A 20,782-nucleotide genomic window follows, 5' to 3' on the forward strand; every position below is an offset into this window, starting at 1 on the left:
CCAGATTTTCTAAAAGCAAATCTCATCACTTCATGCCTCTGCTGAAACTAAAACTTCTGTCCCATTGTTCAAGTGCATACAAGAATATTCAGAGACTGCTTTGTTCCAATAATCTCACTTGGGCTTTTCTTCCTCTTTATTACTTTTTTTGTATTAAGTTTCCAAAATTCATCATGTTCCTCCCACAGTAGGACTTTCAAAACTATTTCCTCGCCCTAACCTTCATCTACAGATCACCCCTTCTCATCCTTGAGAGCTGAATTCAACAATTTATTAGTTCCTCCAAGAGGTCTCTCTGATTCCTTAAAATAGTGTCCGTCACTCATGTGCTCTCATTGCCCTCTACTTAGTTTACTGTTTTAATGCTACGCCTCCCTTCCAAGAATAAAAACTCTTAAGAGAGGCTTGTCAACTATATTCCTAGTGCTTAGCACAGTTCTTTATATACACTCAAATATCAAAATAAAAATACAAAGGCCTAAATTTCTCTAAGCTATCTACAAGCTGTGAGACATACAATAATTTACAAGAATGAGAGAACACTCGGAGTGTCTCCAGTGCTCCATAACAACCTCATTCACAATTCTTTTACCTTGCTTTCTTGATTGCCGTAAGCTAAGATCTGAAGGCAGTCTGTTGTAATAGCCAAGAATTTAACATTTGTTTTGTTGAGCAATGCGACCATTTTTTGCAGCCCACCAGCTAAACGCACTGCCATTTTAGCCCCTTCTTGATGTAATAAAAGGTTGTGCAGAGTTGTAATGGCATAAAATAACACAGAATCCACTGGTGAACTGAGAAAAAGAAAAAAGACCCATCAGAAATGCTGTGATTAACTCTTTTCTATCTTAGTTTTGAGCATTCAGACTATTATTTTCTTACCCAAGCATCTTCACCAGGGCAGGAATGCCTCCAGACTTAAAAATGGCCAGTAAGCCCTCACGATGATGGGAAAGGTTGTGCAAGGTCCCAGCAGTACAGCGAGCTGTTTCCACATCATTTGTATTCTGCATGGTGCGTACAATAGCAGATACCATTTGAGGAGAACGCATGATGGCGTGTCTGGAAGCTTCCTTTTTAGAAAGCTGATGGACCATAACCGCAGCCTTATTAACCACCACCTATAATGTAGACAATTATGAGACATCATCAGTTTTCCAATACTGTTACTGGGTAGACGCTGTGGGACTACTTCGAGTGCTTCTTCAGAATAATGTAAAAAGCTGACATATCCCATCACTTACCTGGTCCTCATCGTTTAGCAGTTTTGTCAGCTCAGGAATTGCCCGTGTGGCAAGTTCTGCATCATCTTGATAGTTGATCAAATTTACAACTGCATGTTTCAGCATCTGTGATGGTTCAGCCAGACGCTGGACATTAGTGGGATGAGCAGCATCAAACTGTGTTGATGGGATCTGCATGCCCTCATCTAATGTCTCAGGGAACATAGCAGCTCGTACCCTCTGAGCTCGAGTCATTGCGTATTGTCCATCAATATCTGGAAAAGGCAGATTCAACATTCACTATCCATAGTTCAACACTAACCTGAATATTTGTTATCCTTATTGATGAAGGTGACTCTGCTATCACTTCCTTTCCTTCACCATAGGCTGTAATGCACTAACTTCATCAGTAACTCATTCTCAACTACTACTTCCTTTCTGTAAGATACTAACTTACCAGCTACTTGTTCTTGAGTAAAGGACTGAGAAAATCCCTGTTCCCACTCGTACAGAACCTGGGTGGTATCCACATCCTCTTCCTCAGGATTGCCTTTACCACTCAGAGAAGGCGCTGTGGTAGTGGCACCAGAATGAATTCCAGAGTCCAGGTAAGACTGTTGCTGCCAGTGACTAACAGCTGCTTTTCTGTCTGGCTCCATGGCCATATCCAGCTCCATCAAATCAGCTACAAAAATCAACAAGCAATACCATTAATTAAAAAACAAACAAACAAACAAACAAAAACACTTGATATGACCCGCTAAGATTATTTTTTTTTAAAATAAAGTCGAATCTGAAATGTAGCCAAGTATGAGAGAATGACAGTGAGGATTGATTACTTTAGGGATAAAGTATGTTCTCTTAGGGGACCACCTAACTGTTACTCACTGAATCAGTGAAGAATGGCACTACTATACCCAGGCTCGGATTCCTGCTGGTGGCTTATTTGCTCTTTCACCAAGACATTAGGAGAAAAGAGAAAGTAGAGCAAAAGGTAGCTTCACAAGCAAGCAGGAAAAGAGGAAAATGGGATCTGTGCCAAACCAGGTTAATGGTAACAAAGCAGTGTCCCAATTTAGTAACCTTAGACTTAAAAATACAAACCTTGGGTAGCCATTGTCCACACAGGATTTTCAAAATCTTCGTACAGTAAACTTCAGATACCCTAAAAGAGTTAATCAAAAGTCATTAGAATTTTAACTTAGCTTTCAAATCAACTCTAGTCTTCCTTTTAAACTTCTCTCACTGAAAAATTTATAGACCCTCTTTGGACAGAAAAGATCCAATGATATTTTTTCAAAGATTTATTTATTTATGCATACAGAACTGGGATACAAGCCAGAGACGCAGGGGCAATGAGAGGCTTCACCAGAGACAGAGTGGGGAGCAGGATAGGCAGATCAATGCAGTATACTGCTGAGGGGAGCAGCGGACGGGTCAGGAGAGGCTTGCCGCCCCATGTGGGTCAGCTCCAGGACTGGGGATCGAACTCACACTGAAGCAGCTGCAGCTACCTTGCAGTGCTGCATCCTAACCCTTTGCCCTTAATGTCATTTTTTAAACACCAAATTTTCATCAAGAAAGTAAAATATCTTTTAATATACAATGTTATCTAAAATACCCTCAATAAAGCAGGTTCTGGTGACAGATTTATAACACTTAATATTGAGAAGCAAAAAATACTTCAAGTAAAATGTTAAAAGCACCTTTTATAGTAAATCTTATCCAAGTTCAAATCTATCAAATGATTTATAATAAATCCACGTATTAGTGATGGGATGTAATTTGATGAATATAAAATTAGTCATTCCTATGAGCCTTCTTTTAATATTTTTAATGTTAACATTTTTACTTTATTGCTTAATATTCAGGAAAACCCTGTATCATATGGGAACCCTTGCAAACTAAACGCTTTATAAGGGCTCATGGCTGAAGATAGTCCTAAATACAAGATTTCTTCTGTTATAGAGGCTGCTCCTTAACAAGTTCATCTTGTATTACAAATTAACAAAGTGGACGCTAAGATTAAGTGAGCTGTGATTTCCTACAGAGAAAATGCCATACCGTTTAAATACTTGTTTAATGAAACTGAAAACAGCACCCTATAAAAATTCCATTTTATTGAGTCGATATAAAAGCAAGCATATGTTGACTTTTCCTAAGATTATTCCACCAACACTATGTTTGTGTGATTTGTATGATTTTACAACCTTAAATATACTTTTGACACCTGAAGTTGACAAGAATTGCATATCAATTGTTTTTAATGTCCACAGTAGAAGCATTTGCCAATTTTATGTACAAGGCAAAAGGGCAGACAATAATAAAATTAATTTCTAACAATCTTATATTTTAAATTAATTGAAAACAGGACTGTGTGTCTAGCGTGCAGCAAAGGACCTGCAGACTGCACTCTGAGAAATACTTTAACTGGAAGGAACCCAGTTTTTTTCCTGGACCTCATTGATGATGTAGTTTAGCTTTTCTTTTATGCCTATCTCTTGGTGACTGGCTTTTTAACTACACTTCCCTAACTCTCCAGAAAATGGAATTTAAGATCTGGGCTTCTCTGGTCATAGGGCTCAGAAACCAAGCAGACACCTCTGTAAACTGAGCAGCTATTTAAGAGGTGCTATAACATAGCTGGCTGCAAAGTGGGGCAAGGAGGGTGGGGAAGGCTTATAGTTTGTTTTCTTGTTGCTCATGAAAAGAAAAAAACATTGTAACCATGCTACTGGGGGTGGGGGGAATCTGAGAGAGCTGGTAAAAAACTTACGTTTATGTAACAAACTTACAATACCAATATGATTGATGGAAACTTCCCAACTGTATTTTCATAGCATTTTAAAATTTAGTAAACACAAAAATGATTGCTTCTGTATATTGCAACCCTATAGCAACCCTACAAGTAAGGGTGGGCAGGTGTTAATCAACAGGTAGAGAAGCAAAAAGCAGATGTGGAAATGTGGATCTATACTGGCAAGAGTATATGCTAACTCACCACTACACAGCTCTACAGACAAACCCAAATTTACCAAAAATCTGAGAATTACTTATTAAAGGAACTGAACACACTATCCAGAAAACACAAGGAAAGAACCTTTGGGCAAGAGTCCCAGCCCCACGACTTGACTTCCCTTGCTGCCAGTCAGTAAGAATCCAATCTCAGAACTGCCAATCCAAGGCTTACAAATAACTTCAAGAAAACTTAAATATCAGAGGGACAAACTAGTTCCAGAGAAACAGAACTTAAAATAAGTGTACTGTGGGGAGGAAAACAGAAGTCTTCTATTTGGTACCTTCATAAAGACTGGAGAATAAAAAGTCTAATATTCTTTCATTTCATCATCATCTCTATGCCATCCATAAAGTATTATATGCTTGGAATAATACTGCATATGAAAATATGCAGCTAATTACATTTTTGCATATGATACCAAATTTTACATGTATATATTATGTGTATACATTTAAGATGGCATACATTATGCTTTTAGGTATTCTTTAAATATTAAGTCCCTATATGTTGTAGTGATCTTTATAAAATATCATTTGTATAGAATCCTATGTCTACACTAATACTTAATACTTCCCCACTCTTTAATAGCAGATAAGTGGAATAAGACAAAGTAATAAAGACCTGCATCCTCCAAATAAATAATTCTCACAATTTCTCCCACCTGAAGACTGTTTCAACTATAATACCTAAGAATTTTTTAAATCTATTATACACAATTTCAAAATACTGATAAGCCAACACTGCTACAATTTTCACAGGCAGCATTGCATTTTCCTAATTTTCAACTGATTTTATGCCAGGTTAAAAAAAAAAGTCCCTAATTGTTTATAAAGTAGAAAAAGAAAACACACTGTTTGAGTTACTTAATATTCAGGGGGGCAAAGGGAATAGAAGGGGAAAGGTTTGTAGTAAACATGGCTTCAAAATATTAAGATTTTTTTACAAATCTAACAAATACAGCAAAATTATACTTTTAATTTTGGTGTAAGTACAAGGGTGTTTGACAGCATTCCCCCATAATCTGTATAGAAAAAATTGAAAATAAGAAAACAGCTATGTAACCAGTATTTCAAGCACAATAATTTAAATTCTAATCTTTAAACTTTCATTTTTAAAAACAATTTAAATGCAATTACAAAAGGAGGTGAGAGTGAGACCAGAGTTATTTTATGCAAACTTTTGTTAAATCAGTGCAACTTTAAAAACTCAAGTCTCAAATACCAGGATAAAATATTCCCAATCTCTTTAAAAAGGCAGCAGTCATAAAAGTTAAACAGACTAAAAGATTGTATTTAAAAAGCAATAAAGACCATTGTTTCGTGGGAGGGTTTGTTAGTACTACACTTTGGCAATGAAAATACTGTTTTTTGAGTTCACAAACGATTGGCTAAACACTTTTAAACTGAAAACACACTTTGTTTACATTCAAGAGACACTTTATGCCCATTTTCAGTGAATTTTACAGCCTAATTAGGCAGCACAGAAAACAGATCCACAACTTAACTAAATTTTTAATAAATATGACCACTAAATTATATGTGAACTACTTTCTAATATACAAATACAATATCTAAAAAATACAATCACAAAACTGTTTCTCAGTTATTAACAATAAAAAACTGGAGATATCTAAACTTGGAAAGTTTTATACTGCGTATAAGCATTGTCTCTAACTTAAGTTTATGCACTCAGAATTTTAGAAGTAAAAAGAATTTTTAAGTTCACTTGTAATAGAAATCTAAAGATACTAAAACAACTCAAAACAACTATAAGAAAACAACTATGAGATAGGACCTTTTCTATCAAACACTAAAATAAATCATAAATGAACCACATCAATTGAACTGTAGTGTTGGGATATGAATTAATAATCTATAGCAATCAGAAAGCATCCTGACATAATGTGGCAAGTTATTTAAAAGATTAAAATATGATATCTCAACTAGAAAGAGAAAAGATAAATTACTTGATAATCGTAGCAGAGAAAAAAGCCCTATAAGCATGACTTGAAACTCTGAAACCAAAAAGGGTAATAATGCAGGATGGTTTGTGCATGTTTTTATATTCCAAGCAAAAAAATTTTTTTAAATCAACAAACTGGACAAAAATTGTGAAATACAATTAAAGACTTATTTACAAGTTCACAAAAACCTGAGGTCAAATTGTAAGTAAACAAAGCAAGGAAAGGAACAACCATTTTAAGGAAGTTAAAAAATTAAATCTACTTATTTGTCTGCTGATTAGACTGGTAAAGACTGAAAACAGATTAATAATACCCACTGCTGATAAAGCTATTAACTAAATTGGCAGAAGCTTTTCTAGAGCTATCTTTTTATCCATTAAATTTAAGTATAAATGCCCTTTTACTTAAATATTCCACTTTTATAATAGAAATGAATTCTGTAGAATATTCCCAGACACGTTCTAAGAGGTCAGCATAGTCATGCATTCACAGAGAAAGCTGTCCATCAATTGCTGACTGAATAAAAAAATTACATTCTATTTGATGGAAACATCTGTTTATCAGTTATTAGCATCACAGATAACAGTGGAAAAAAATCATGTTCATATAGCTAAGAAAGCCTGTATTCTCAACTGTTAGGGAGTAAATGAAAACAAAACAATGAACTGCTTTGAAGAAAACAAGGTGAGAATGGAATGACTAGTTGGGGAAGCTAGTGATGCTAGATTAGAGCAAATGATGAGGAAAACGTATAAATAGAGGAACATCTGAATAGAGAAGGAGCTAGCCAGGTAAATGTGAGGCAGAACACTCCATGCAGAGAACAAGTACAAAGGATGGAAAGGGCTAGCGGTAAATGCACTAAAAGGTTACTGGTGTTATTTAGACATCAGGGAACCATGAACAAAGGTGAGGACCAGATCAATAAAGATGTAACACAAATCCAAATGTGCAATGGGCAGTCTCTAGAGTAACATGATTTGGGATTTTTATAGCACTTTTAAAGTTCACTCAAGCATCTACAGGGAAAAGGCTGTGCTCGTTTTTGTAAAAGCAAAACGGAAACCAGGAGACCAATTAGAAGGCTACTGTTAATCACCCGGAGAGAGGTTAGTGGATTACTATGTAGCAACTAAAAATGAAAAAGGTACAGGGAAAAAAAGATTCCATATACATCTTTAATATGCAATTTGCATGTTAAGTTTTAAGCATTACTTCTGCATACATTTGCAGAACCAAATGTACAGAATCATTTAATTCTGTGGTATCCAACTGTGTTAGTGAAATAACAACGCTCACATCACTGGAAAAGTTTCTAAGCATAAAACTTAAGTGGCCTAAAAATTGGAATTTCTGAGAAGTAACATGGAAACTACTCAGCTAACCCATTTAATACCTCAAGACTAAATATATTGCCTTTTTTTAAACAAAAAATGATAATCCTTAGAAAAATTACCAATTTTTTTGGAAGTAAGGGAATCAAACTTACTGTATCTTTTGATATCTAGGCAAATGCTATTTAATTTTAGCAATAATTTCCTAATTTTAGTAATGAGTTTTTCACTCCATTCTCAACTATTGAGGGTATAAAATTCTAAGAATCAAGTGAATCACAATGAAATGCCAGATTTCTAATTAAATGACTTATAATGTCTCAAATAATAACCTTTACAGCATTTTAGGGCTGTTACTTTTTGATTTATCAGGTCTAATTTTGCTCTTGACATACTTAACAAGGTAGAATAATTAAATGCCTTCAATTCGTAGCCTAAATTATCTTCTAATCTTCCCAGGAACCCCATAGAGAGCAGTTCCCAAATTATCAGATGAAAAGAACTAACTAGGAGCAGTTAATGTAAGACTACATTTAGTAAGTTGCTCAGTTAAAATTCAAATCTGTATCATATATCCTTTCAATCAAATCATTTATCCCACCCCACCCCACCCCAAGTTTCAATTAGAATTTGCAGTAAATTTTATTCATAAACACAAGAAGGGTTAACAATTTTTAGATAGAAGTATTATACGTGTACATTCTTTGAAGTGACCACACCAAAAAAACCTTTTATTTCTAAAATTAGAAGCACTCCAAACTTTGACTCTTTGCCTTGTTAGTACTACTGCTGAGAAGTGCAGAATTTTCAAGCTTAAGTATTATGCCAAGGAAACAAAAGATTTTTATTAGCTCTTAATTTTAATCCTACATGTTAATCTCTAGTTTTAGCCTATCAGCAGAATTAATGACAGTGACTCAATGACTTCCAGAAGTAATTTAATGTGTTATTTTATCCCCCATAATAACCTTCCTCTCCTCTACTTATTACAAGTTCCCTCCCCCATGGTATCAACATTCTGGCCTTAAAAAAAGAAAAAAAATGCGCGGAACTTTACCTTTAGTGCCTCACTGTTTCCAACATGCTTAGCATATGTTAGCAAGCTCTTATTAAATAAGATGGGCTAATTATGCCAATGAGAAAAAAGTTCAATAAGAAGGCAGTAGAAAACATTAAATGTAATAGAAGCTTGGACAGTCAACAATTATAAACAATCTTAAAAACCTCTAAATTGCCTTCAGGAACACGAAGGGATTAATTTATGAAGAATGTACCTCATAGAGAACAGGGGTTGGCAGAATGTTCCCTAGTTAAGGACCAAAAAGTAAATATTTTAGATTACGTGGGCCTTAAGTTCTCTGCTCCCACTATTCAACTCTGTTTTACTACAGTACAAAAGTAGTCATGGACAATATGCACTCTAATGAGTATGGCTGTGTTTCAAAAAAAAAAAAAAAAAACAAACCCTAATTCATTGAAATTGCCGATTCTGAATTCCATGTGTCATGAATTATATTCTCTTTTGAATTTTCACCAATCAGGAAAAAAATGTATAAAAACTACTCTGCTCTCAAGTCATACAAAACCAGGTGGTAGACAGCTGACCAGCTGCTCTATAATTACATAACTTCTCTGAAAACAAACCAACCAATGGCAAATAAGTTTACATTTTGACTAATAAGCACATTAAAACCTAAATGTATGATCAGTATCAAGAAGAGTTTTGATGTAATTTCATAAGTTACTAAGCTCATACACTTGTTCTTTAATTATCTTCCATCTTAGGGTACAGAAAAACAAAACTGAACCCTGACTCTACTGTGTAACCCAAGCATCAACTTGAGGAGCATCTACTCACTAAGGCAACACAAGTTTTTAATCTTTAACAAAATTCTGAGCCACCCATATCCATCTAGTTTATGTGACTCTACCAAACAGAAGGACAGTTTGCCTTTGACAATCTTCCATAGTACAAAATCTCATGATTATTTGGTTTTCTTATTTTCAAAGAGTAGCAGAGTATCACAGCAAGTCATATGAACTAGGAAGCTTAAATTTAAAAAAACTTTTTGTTATCATATCAATATTTTAAGGAACAGCTCTAAAGTGTTTCAATTGTGAGCCCAAACTATATACCAATAAATGAGTCCTAATCTGGAACCACATAACAATGCCTCACTGGTATTATTACATTCTTTTCTCACTTTATTAAACTGTTGTGTAAATCAGATTTTCTGTTTTACACACACACACACACACCCCTACAATGTCTTCATTTAATCCTAGTTCCAAGAACTCATATCACTAGTTTAAATGCAACATATATGTGTAGATTTCATTTAATAATGTAACAAAGTTGTATGCAATTGCTATATGCCAGGAAGTATAACCAGCTCTGGGCATACAACAAAGGTGATTAAAATAAACATGACCCTTGCATTCTTAACAAGAAGACAACTGCAAAACAACTGTACAGAGTAATAAACAGAAGAAAGTGGAATGACAACATGGACAAGTGGAGGTTTCTAGCAAGAGTGATTGTAGGCTTCTTGCAAGTAACCTTCAAGCCGAGACATGAAGGAGGATGCAAGAGCCACTATGTAAGGAACAGAGCAGGAACTTTCAGAAACAAGAAAGAACATGTGCAAAAAAGCCCAGAGTCATGACAGACTTAATCATCTTTTAAAAACTAAACCCTGAAACCAGAATGGTTCAATTACAGTGGATAAGAGGTGTATGCAAAGTGTCCACGAACAACTATAAACAGGTGACAAACGCCTTCTGAGTTTTAAAAGCTAGTTTTGGCTAATCTGGAGGAAAAAAAAATAAAAAGGACAAGAAAGGGAAACCACTACTAAACCACTATAGCAAAAATCTAGGAGATGTTAATGGCTAAGGCTAGGACTTACTAGACACAAAAAGTAACCAGATTGGAGAAACACTCAGGTAAAAACAATAGGTTCTGGTTGTAACAGATGAGAGAAATGAAATGTGACTTCTAGGTGTCTGGCTTCAACAATTAAACTATGACATTCAATGAATTCAGTGTATGATGCTCAATGAATTTAGTGTAATGTATGAAAAAAGTGGTTCTAGAACTGTACTGACTGATTTGGCAGCCACTAGTCACACACACCACATTTCAAGTATTCAATAGTCATGTAGTTGGTGCTTACCACACTGGATAACACAATCACAGGCAGTCCATGTATATAGTGCTCTTCCAAAAGAACTCTAAAAATGCTGAATAATCCAGCAAGACTAAAGCAACAAAGTATCCATTTGACAGGTCAATAAGGAGGTCCAACAGTGAGCTCAACAATAACCATATTCACTCAAATAATGAAAGCAGAATAGAAGCTATAATGGGAGATAAAAATAGGTGACCATGGCCACAGGATATCTCTTTCAAGTCATGAAAAAAAGCAGAGGAAAAAATGGAGCATTAGCAAGAGAAACAAAGATGGTCCATTTATATAGTATCTACCTATTCCTTTAGTGAATTATCTTTACCTTCAAGACGTGTTCAGGGTACCATGGATACAAAATCAGGACAAGACTAGAAGAAAGCAAAGGAACAAGCAAGTAAACCAATGTTATTTCACAGTACAATTAACTGCCACAAAACAAGTTATTATATCAATATAATAAAAGCAAAGTAGGTGAACAAGGAAAACCTCAATGTGGAAGTTATATATAGGACAGTAGCCACAAGCAGAAATCACCTCTGCTATGGTCTGGGATGTATTTGTATGCTATTATGAATGACCCAAAATGAAGTGACTAAAATCATTCACTCAAACATATTTACTGATCATGTGCATGATTCTAGGCACAGGAAAAGATCTATTTGTAGACAAAAGTCAGGGCTAAGGAAAACCCAATAACGCAAGATAGAAGAATGACCAATATTCTTGAGAACAAGAGAGAATAAATCTTAAGTATACATGAGCTAGTTGTCCATACAGTTCATCCTAGGTTAAAGAGGAGGTAAAGGTCATAGCCACAGGATATGGGAGCTTGCAGGAATTCTTCCAATTATTCAATATGTTTAGTAAAACAGAAAGCAAGGACATTAGTGTGAGGATAGAAGAGCTGGTGTTTAGAGGTTTGAAAAGGCAAAAGAACAGTCACACAGGAAGGTAAATTAATAGATATGGGATCATTGGACATGAAGCCAGGAAAGGACAAGGCTGCTGACCCTCTTGGGGTCTTTGTCCTGATTATGATTCAAATCTGAAATTTCAACAGGATACAAATAAGGATTAGGATACTGGTAAATTTAGATGGATAGATGTAGGCTCTAGTGGAAGCCAAAGCATTATTAGAATTGAAATATTTACTAAAGGAATGAGAGTGAGATACTTGAAATGATGGGATAGGGCTGTTAAAAGAAAGTTTTTTTTTTAATGACAACAATGTGGTTGAGTCAAGAGTGAAAAGAAAAAAAAATCACTGAAGAAATCAAGGAACTGAGGGCCAGTATATTGAGGGCATCCCCTTTATCAAAATTGTTCAAATAAAGTGCCCAAGCATGACACCAAAAGGAGTTTATACCAGATTACTAATAAACACACTAAGTCCTGCTACAAAACTGGTTGAGCTAAATAAATAGTGAACTTAAGAGACATGGGTGATTTACATTCTGGCATGAACTCCTTATTGCAATTAATACTGGTAACAAATAGTTCACAGACCAGACAACACATTAATCTTCACTGCTCTACATGCAATGACATCACCAAGATCCAAGAAATGTAACAGAAATAAAGGTGCTAATAAAGTGTTCAAGAGGGGATGGGGAATAGCCCAGGAAAAGTTAGTGGTGACTGAAAAAAAGAGGGTTAGTGGATGATATAAGCTGATGGCATGAGAATCAAAATTTTAAATTCTAGAAAGGGTAAGAGTGAGAAGTTACAATGAAAAACAAAGACACTGTCTCTTGGTTCAGAAATAAAAGTCGTGCAAGAGAAAACATTTATGCCTGTGTCATAGCTGGAGCAAGAAAAGAGGAGGCAATCCCAGAATAAACTGAAAATAAAGAGGATTTGTTGATAACTGTTAAATTCAAGCAAACACACTGAATGGATTTCAGAAGATTACAAAAGGTGGAAGATGGAGACTAAAAAAAAAGCAATTCAATTAGAATCTGGAGGAATAAAGACAATAAAAAAGATGGAGGTATAAACCAAAGGAACAAAGTCTTTCAAAAAGCACATGTCAGAATTGGCCTCTGCTCAAAATATAACACTTCCTCCATTGTAAGAACACCTGATGAAAACTGATATGGTAAAGGAGTTCTTGCAAACCTTCTGATGAGGAAAAGGGGACTAATTTGAGAAGCAATGAAAAGGTTAAATAGTCTGTCTTTGAACTTTCTAGAGAAATGTAATATGACCTGGAGTATAATGGCATTAAGGAGAAACTGGAGGTCTTTTAGTATGTAGTCAGGTTTTCTTCCGGAATAATCGATAATTCTTACAAAAGTTTCAATTTTATTAATTCCCAGCTTTCACTTATTGTCAATACCATTTTACCTATCATTGCTGTACTTCGTGAGTAATGACCTCTGATCTGATATTCCATACTTTTCATCTAAAAATTTCCAAACTCCTATTTCTCATTCTATGGGGAACAACAGAATGGCTGGTACTGATTCAGGACCCAGGAAAATGACAGCAGAATTAAGGCACAGAATAAGGCACGACAAACTTCAGATACAAAATAGTAGTTTTACTACATGAATGAATCCCAGAGAATATTTATAACTAAAATCTAGAATATAAGCCTTATTTCATGGTCTAATTTAACTCTTTCAACAAAGATACATAATAAAATTAATAACTAGGCTTAAAATTTCAACTTTAAAATTAAGTGAAATCCCAGAAAAATTTGACTATCCACAGATGTGCTCTGTAAACACAGTATGCTTCGAAACACTTAGTGTCTATATTTATATCTAAATGAACTATCAAGTATAAGTAATGTTTGACATTGGTGCCCCTTCTCAGTCCAGAAGTGAATTTAAGTTTCTACCTCAGCATTTTTTGCAGAGAGTAATGGCACTCCACTTGGAAACCTCCATAGTTGGATTGAAAAATATTTCCAAGAAAATCTTGTTCCTCCCATATACATGTGGCATTCATCTAATACATGAAAAACATCAAAGACAGACTCCCTACACCCTAACCCCAAAACCACTTAATTATACTTAAAAAAAAAAAGGGATCAGTTTACAACCACCAGTCCTCAGTGTAGCAAATGACTACAATCATTTAAGATCATCTTCAAATTACATTCCTAAGAAATTCTGCAGTAAACCTAACTTCTCATGTTTATATATAGGAAATGTATACTCAAGTGTGTATAGAAATGTATATTAATCATAATCATTTTAGCTGTTAGTAAGAGTTCATTAACTAACCTTCAGCTTTTGCACATTTTTACTCCCAACTCAGATCAGCTAGCAGTATTTAAAATAAAATTGATCATAGATCTGATTTACATATGCCAAGAGAATAAACTTCAAAAAACTTTAAACAGCTTAAAAAAAAATCATCTCTTCCACCCCCTTTCAAACTAAATGTTTAACACACACCTGTTACAAATCAGTTAAACTACCAGTCCAGCAACATATGGATTATGAAATTACAAGTCAAATGGGACTAGGGAAGAAATTAAATTAATGATAGAAATACACAGGGAAGCAAATAAATGCTACGATGCAGTCACACCAGCACCATCTATCCACATTTAAACTCTTCAAATTGTAAAAGGGAAAAAAAAGTACTTTCAAGTTCAAAAGAAACCAGAGGCAACAACTTTCTGGAACAATAGAAATGGCTCTATGGAGTAGAATAAATGTCCTAGGAAAAACCACTGATCTGCTTTTGCCTGCATTCTATATTACATAAAAACAACAGCTGTCTATAGCACTATTTTCAGGTGATGTTTTTAAAATCAATGTTAAACCTAAGAGAGGCTGCTGGTAGAATGGGAATGAGGAAAAGAGGCTTAATTAAGGACTATGGTGGAGGATGATTATGGGTGATTTGGTGGTGAGTGTGGTGTGGTAACATTCCTCTGAGAAGGTGTGAACCAACCTAGAAGCCCTAAATCATATACAGTACTGTAAACCAGTGTTACCTCAATTAAAAAATATACAATTTAAAATATTGGGATGTGGGAAGAGTTATGACTTTTTTTTTTTGCTTAAAAAACAGAAAAAATGTGCCATAATGTGCCGTAACTTTTCTAACAAGCCAATAAATAAAACCAGTGTTGACCTCTAGACATTTTCAGCCCACATATAGTTTACACAATAAACATGCAGCTTATTTAACATGTTTTAAATACTAGACAGCAAACTTTGCAAACTCAGGAAAATAAAAAACTTCATCTTAGCAGCACAAGATTTAACCAAAATCTAAGTGCCCACATACATGTATTCGGACCAAAAAGCAATATGACATTAAAAGTTATACTCAATTTTTCATTATCTAAACTTTTCTTTAAAAATTCTGGATCTAGTCTAATAATGGTTTACCTTAGAAATAACGGCTTAAGTTGAAAACAAGGACTAGATTTAAAGCTAATAAAAATTTTAGCTGAAAGGACTGTGTACAGAGCCCAAATTCATCCAGCATTGTAAGTGCCTTTACAGATTTCCATTTTAAAAATACACTTGAAAAGACTAAGGAGCAAGATGTTACTTCTCCTTTTCCTTGACCCAAACGACTTTAATTCCTAAATTTAAAAGTGTGGGTTTTCCAAATTTCATAAAAAGTTAGCTTTAAGTTCCTAATCTATAATCAATATATTTTTCCAAGTGCCTAAATAGAAATCTAATAGTTTAACAACTTTATCTCCTGAATTATATGAATCCATAGAACTGTATTACCCTAGGTCATGTAATGAGTAGACTTATCATTACAAAATCCTACTGCAAATGGGATCACTGTAGATATTACAAACTGGTAGTATACTGCCATTAGGCATATTTAATTTGTGAATATTGCTTTGAAAGAGTAATTTCTTTCACCACCATGTGCAAGCCCAAAGGGTGTATTAATGTGGATCTCCAACATTAACTATATTCCCACATAATGGCTGGAAATTGCTGAAGAGTGGATGCTTAGATGGGACATGTGCTCTCCAATTTGTTTAGACCACAGCATCCCAGTTATTATTATTATTTGCTGGGCTCTGGAGACACTGAATAGCCATTTCCATTCACTATAATGTAAAGCCCTATCTTATATGTCTTGAGGAAACTGTTACTTTAATCACCTAACTTGAATGGCAGATTGTTGCATGCTGTATTAATGATGACCAGTGATCAATTTCAAGAGCTACATTAAGTCCCTACAAGATTATTTTTCAGTAAGCTGTACATGTATTATTTTTAAACTTTCAAATCTACTCTCATCTCAGTAAAATCTTGGTAAATGTTAAAAATTCTTTCCATATAAATTAATGGTAAAGCATTCCCAGATTCCAAAAATAAACTATCAAATCATACCAAATTTGAACTTTTGGTAGTAGGGAAAACCTGCACTAAAGCATTATATTCTAAAATTCACACAAGCTGACTCAACTAGCTTTGTTTCTATTTAATTATAAACAGATGTAAGATGCCTTGATAATATAACTGACATTCATGTTTTATTGTAAAATTGATTTTAGGAAATTAATACACTTCATTAACATTCTGAGAAACTTAGAATTTTACAATTCATTAAATTGTCGAACATTATCTCCAAACGATTGTGCTGACTTTTTGATTTATCGATGTATATTATAAATGTATGTATAATCACCTATAACTTAATGAAATCCCTGTATTTAGCTTTGGCCTCCTGAAAATCCTGCTTAAGATTACATTTTCTCATACCTCATTTAATTAGCAGTATTAGTATGAATGAACTATTCCACTTCTTCATTGATGCTTTACTCATCATAACTTCATAAATATATTCCACACAAATCTGTTGTATGTTTAAAAAAATCACAAGCATTACATTATATCCACTGGAGGGCACTCAACATGACCAAAGCAGGCAATGAAAGCAAAATCTAATACCACTCTTACACTGCTGCACTAGGCTGGAAAGAAACTGGGGGCATTGGAGGTGGGGGAATAGCGGAGGACAATGAAGTATCACAATTAACAAATTCAAAAAGATAGTTAAATTCTTAAAAACAAAAAACAAAAGGGGGGTTCAAATGTGACTGACTTTTCTCTTTTAAGAACCTCATTCTTCCTTAGGGAGAAAGATCATATGCATACTTCAAGGATAGCCTGGTTCAAGTCCCAACAGATGGATATAGGTTTCAGAATCAAGCTCAGTCTTGCATGAAACATAAAAGCAGCATTCTTAAGTAAACAGAGGAAATAAAGAACTTTCTCCTGAATTTAAGTGATGAAAAACTATTAGAGCTAACTCCTACTCATTTTCAAGGAACACAAATCATGTATTTTCCTTTTATGAAACCTGAGAAATTATAGTTAATTCTATTAGTCTAGTTAATACACTCACAATTAGAGCAATACTACATAAACAATAGTTTTAAAAATTGAGAACTGATTCAGCAAATCAATATCCTGTCACTGATATTACACACAGCAGTAGTTCAGCAGTTACAATGTTCTCTACTAATCAGAAGTAGTTTCTGGTCTATGCTTACTCTTTACTTTTTTGGTATAAAAATGTTTCTAGTTGAGCTGTTTCAACAAAAGATGTTTTCCAATAAAAAAAAAAGCTACAAGAAAACAGCTAATACAACTAATGTTTCACAAAGTCAACGTGGAGCACTATTACCCTGCTCTAAAGCATTCAATCCTTCCTCACTGCCATTAGCAACCAAGCATGTTTCTAATGAAGCTCAAAGTTCAAACTTAAAAATTTACCACCGATTTCTAAAATTATTGAGTATCAACACGTAAGCAAAACATGAAAAGTGAAAACACATTACAATTGGACAGATGAACTGTTAATTTCAGTAACACAAACGTTTCATTTATCTGAACACACTTTATCTAGTTCATCTGGGGTTTTAATTTCACTGCTACTTATAAAAATGATATTCCATTTTTTTAAGTCTCCAAGTCTTTAGTTTCAACAATACTAATACTCCCCTTTATATACCTCTCAACAATAAAAAAGATTACTTACAGCACCACATAAGGAAACTTTCCTGTTTCATGTTTTCCCTTACTAAAGGGAGGTGTAGGGTAGTCTATAAAAATAAGTCATACAGAACTTCATTTAGATGGGCAATTTTTATTCCAGTTATCACTAGTTGTATGAAACTCAACTCTGTTTTAATATTGAAAGACATTTTTTCTACGTAACGATCTTGGAAAGAATCAGGTATCGAAACAAATACGTCTGAATGCTTCTTTGACAAGTGAACATTTTCAAATGTTTCAACTTTTTACTGACCATCTTATTTTAGAAACTTAATTTTCCTGAAATCTAATTAAAATTACTGTTCTTGCCCCTGGGAAAATTTGAAAGGCCTAGGACTCCACAAGGACTCTAAGATACAAGCTATGCTAAACTTTCTAGGGCAGGTTCTTTTCCCCTCAAGGACTTCAGACTTGAATAGCCTCAACATTCCTTTAATCCCATAGAACAGTATTCTGCAAGTTTTTCAAGTTAATGTAGCAATCACTTAGGGCCTTGTCCTTGTCCATGGCCTCCATAACAAAGAGTAGGCCAAAGTAATGAATATTAGGTGCAAATTAACTAAATTTTGTGAAACCATATTCTCAAATAAACCTAAAGGTACTTTTTAATCCAGAGACTTTCAGTTTAACTGTAAAATAAATCAGCAGAGCCTTTAGTTCAGACTCCCTCCCCAAAGCTTCTAGTCTGTCAAGAATTTCAGTAGATACTAAACAGAAGCATTCTGTAAATACCATTTCGAGTTATATCTAATATGTGTTAGCATGAAGACAAGTTAATGTGAAGCTACTGAAGGTAATACACTTCACGGAGGGACAATGAAATGTCTCCCCAAATTCTAGACAGAATACTTTAATAACTTAGCGATCCTGAAAAACATTAGTCTGTACTTTTATCAAAGGAAAGCCGGCTCTCCAAGTACATGTCTAGTCTAAGCCACCACTATCCACGACACAAAGCTCCCATTTCACTAAAACTGCTCCTTGATTCCTTTTGCCGACCTCTGCATACCAGCAGGCCAGTTTCTCTTCATTCACCACTCAAACTCGGGGGGAGGGGAGAGGAGAGAAGACCACAGATGTCTGGAAGATACAAAGTATGAGACAATGCACTCTCCAAAGCGAACAGGAAACCAAGAAGACAACTTAGACCCAACTGCCGAAGCTTTCAAGATTAGCGGGTTCAGAAGCGGACTGCGAGAACTTAATTTAGAAAGTCTCTGTTCAAAGTCCACACCCCAGACAAAACAGTGAAACAAGTTGCAATGCTTCAATTTCATTTGGCCAATTTCGTAGTGAAGGAAAAATTCATTCCACCGAAAAGAAAACGTACCCATAAAACCAAGTTGCGTTTCACAGAACTATTTGGAAAAATTTCTACGAACAAAATCCTCGAAACAGAGGCTGAATTCCACGGCTCGCTTGATAAGAACAGTAAGCCAGTCGCCCTCGCCCCCTCTCGTCTCGTTTCTCTTAGGGTCTCACACCCACCGCCATAAACCCAGGAAAACTCCCCGTACACTGCACATTGCTTTCACTCACCTGCACGCTACAGGAAAATATAAGTGCAAGCCATGGATTTTTGCGTGCAATACCTACTGACGCATCCCACCGCCTGCACTAACAGTTTGATTCCTCTAAGATTTAAAGTTGTCTGGATTTCAACAAGCACCAGCGCCTGATTCCCACAGGCAGGCGTTAACAAAATTACTAACAATTCTCTTAATTCGTCCTTAAGACCAAGCTAGGGAACACCGAGAGAAAAGTCCACTCACAGGCTCTATCCCTACGGCAGATGGGACTTAGGGTGGCGTCCCAGGCTCGGCGCTTGTACCCCAACTCCCCGCTGGGGCAGGGAAGGCGGAGCCCCCAGTCCCTACCCCGCCCCCCACCCCGCGCCCGGCGCATCCCGAGGCGCAGGGTCCCTCCCCCAAACTCGGCCGCGGCCCGAGCCCCGGACGGAAACCACAACCCCTCAACCCCCCACCCCGAGCCGGCTATCCATCGCCTGGACGCCCCTGCCCCGCAAGTGGTGCCCACTGCCTGCAAGCAGCACCCCCGGGGCCCCCAAGGGGCAACGCGGCCGGAACCGGGGCCCGGCCGCCGCCCTCCGCCCCCCGGGTGCGGCCCACCCCCGCCGCCTCCCCGGCGTCCTCAGCCGGCACCCCCACTCCCTAATCCAGGCCTCCAGGATGTGCTGGGCCCGGTTCCCATAAGACGCCAGGACCGCGCGTCCGCGACGAAGTTTGGCTCCGAAGACCGAGCGGGAGCAGCCCCGTAAGGGTAAGGAAAGGAGCGCCCAAGCACCTCAGGGGAACAGGCTCCTCCCGCCGCGGGAGTCCGACCGTCCTCGCCCTGCGGTGGCGGCTTGGCGGGGACTGGAGCTGCTCCTCGGACCTTCCTCCGTCTCCGCCTCCCCTCACTCTCCGCTCCCGGGGCCGGGGTAACGCGGCTGCCACAGACCGAGAGACTTAAAATGGCGCCGCACAAGGAGCTCTTATAAGTCGCGTTGAAACCGCTGTATCCTGCCGCCGCCGGCGCAGCGCGGAGCGTTCCGCCGCGCGAGGACAAGGGGCGGGGCGCGGGCGGGCAGCGGAAAGTAGTCCCCGCGCCGGCGAGTCGCTTGTTCTTGTCCGACCGCCGCGGGCCGGGGTGGGGCGCCTTCGAGCTCCCCTGACGCTCCCCTAGGTAGAGGCCCGCGGCAGCCCACGGCGCTGGACCGGAGACGCCCTGCGAGGGCACCGCGGTCCGGAGCGGGGAGGCCGGGACCCCCGCAGGTTGCGGGTTTGGGGAGAGGGCGACACCTGGAATCTCCACCGTCCCGAACTGTTCCGCCTCCACCCCACGCGTCCCCGAACCATGAGAGCAGACTCCGGGCTAGCCGCGCGCTTTGTGCCGCCCCAGCAGGCGGCATCTCGGCCCCAGCCTGCGCGGGACGGTGGGCGCAGGTCCCGCGAGGGCGGAAGTTCGAGTAGCGAGCGTTTAGGTCCGGGCCGCCTTGCTCCGGGCGTTGCCGGCCGCCGCCCCGCAGTTGGTCGACAGAGTCCAGCCGTC

At 37.3% G+C, this 20,782-nt stretch overlaps 1 protein-coding gene across 3 annotated transcripts in view; it reads right to left on the reverse strand.

Annotated features, from left to right (window-relative positions):
• Positions 1-20,255, reverse strand: part of CTNNB1 (catenin (cadherin-associated protein), beta 1, 88kDa) — a 28,545-nt gene extending 8,290 nt beyond the window's left edge. For all 3 annotated transcript variants that reach the window (XM_004676283.2, XM_004676282.2, XM_004676281.2), the window contains exons 1-6: positions 20,036-20,255; positions 2,328-2,388; positions 1,681-1,908; positions 1,245-1,498; positions 883-1,121; positions 593-794 (exon numbers count right to left, since the gene is read on the reverse strand). In XM_004676283.2, the coding sequence (XP_004676340.1) occupies positions 593-794; positions 883-1,121; positions 1,245-1,498; positions 1,681-1,908; positions 2,328-2,340 (936 nt within the window). In that variant the 5' untranslated portion in view covers positions 2,341-2,388; positions 20,036-20,255. The remainder of the gene's footprint in view (positions 1-592; positions 795-882; positions 1,122-1,244; positions 1,499-1,680; positions 1,909-2,327; positions 2,389-20,035) is intronic.
• Positions 20,256-20,782: the final 527 nt, after the last annotated feature.

This window comes from Condylura cristata, unplaced genomic scaffold, assembly GCF_000260355.1.
Source record: "Condylura cristata isolate star-nosed mole 26May11 unplaced genomic scaffold, ConCri1.0 scaffold00004, whole genome shotgun sequence".
Classification (NCBI taxonomy): domain Eukaryota; kingdom Metazoa; phylum Chordata; class Mammalia; order Eulipotyphla; family Talpidae; genus Condylura; species Condylura cristata.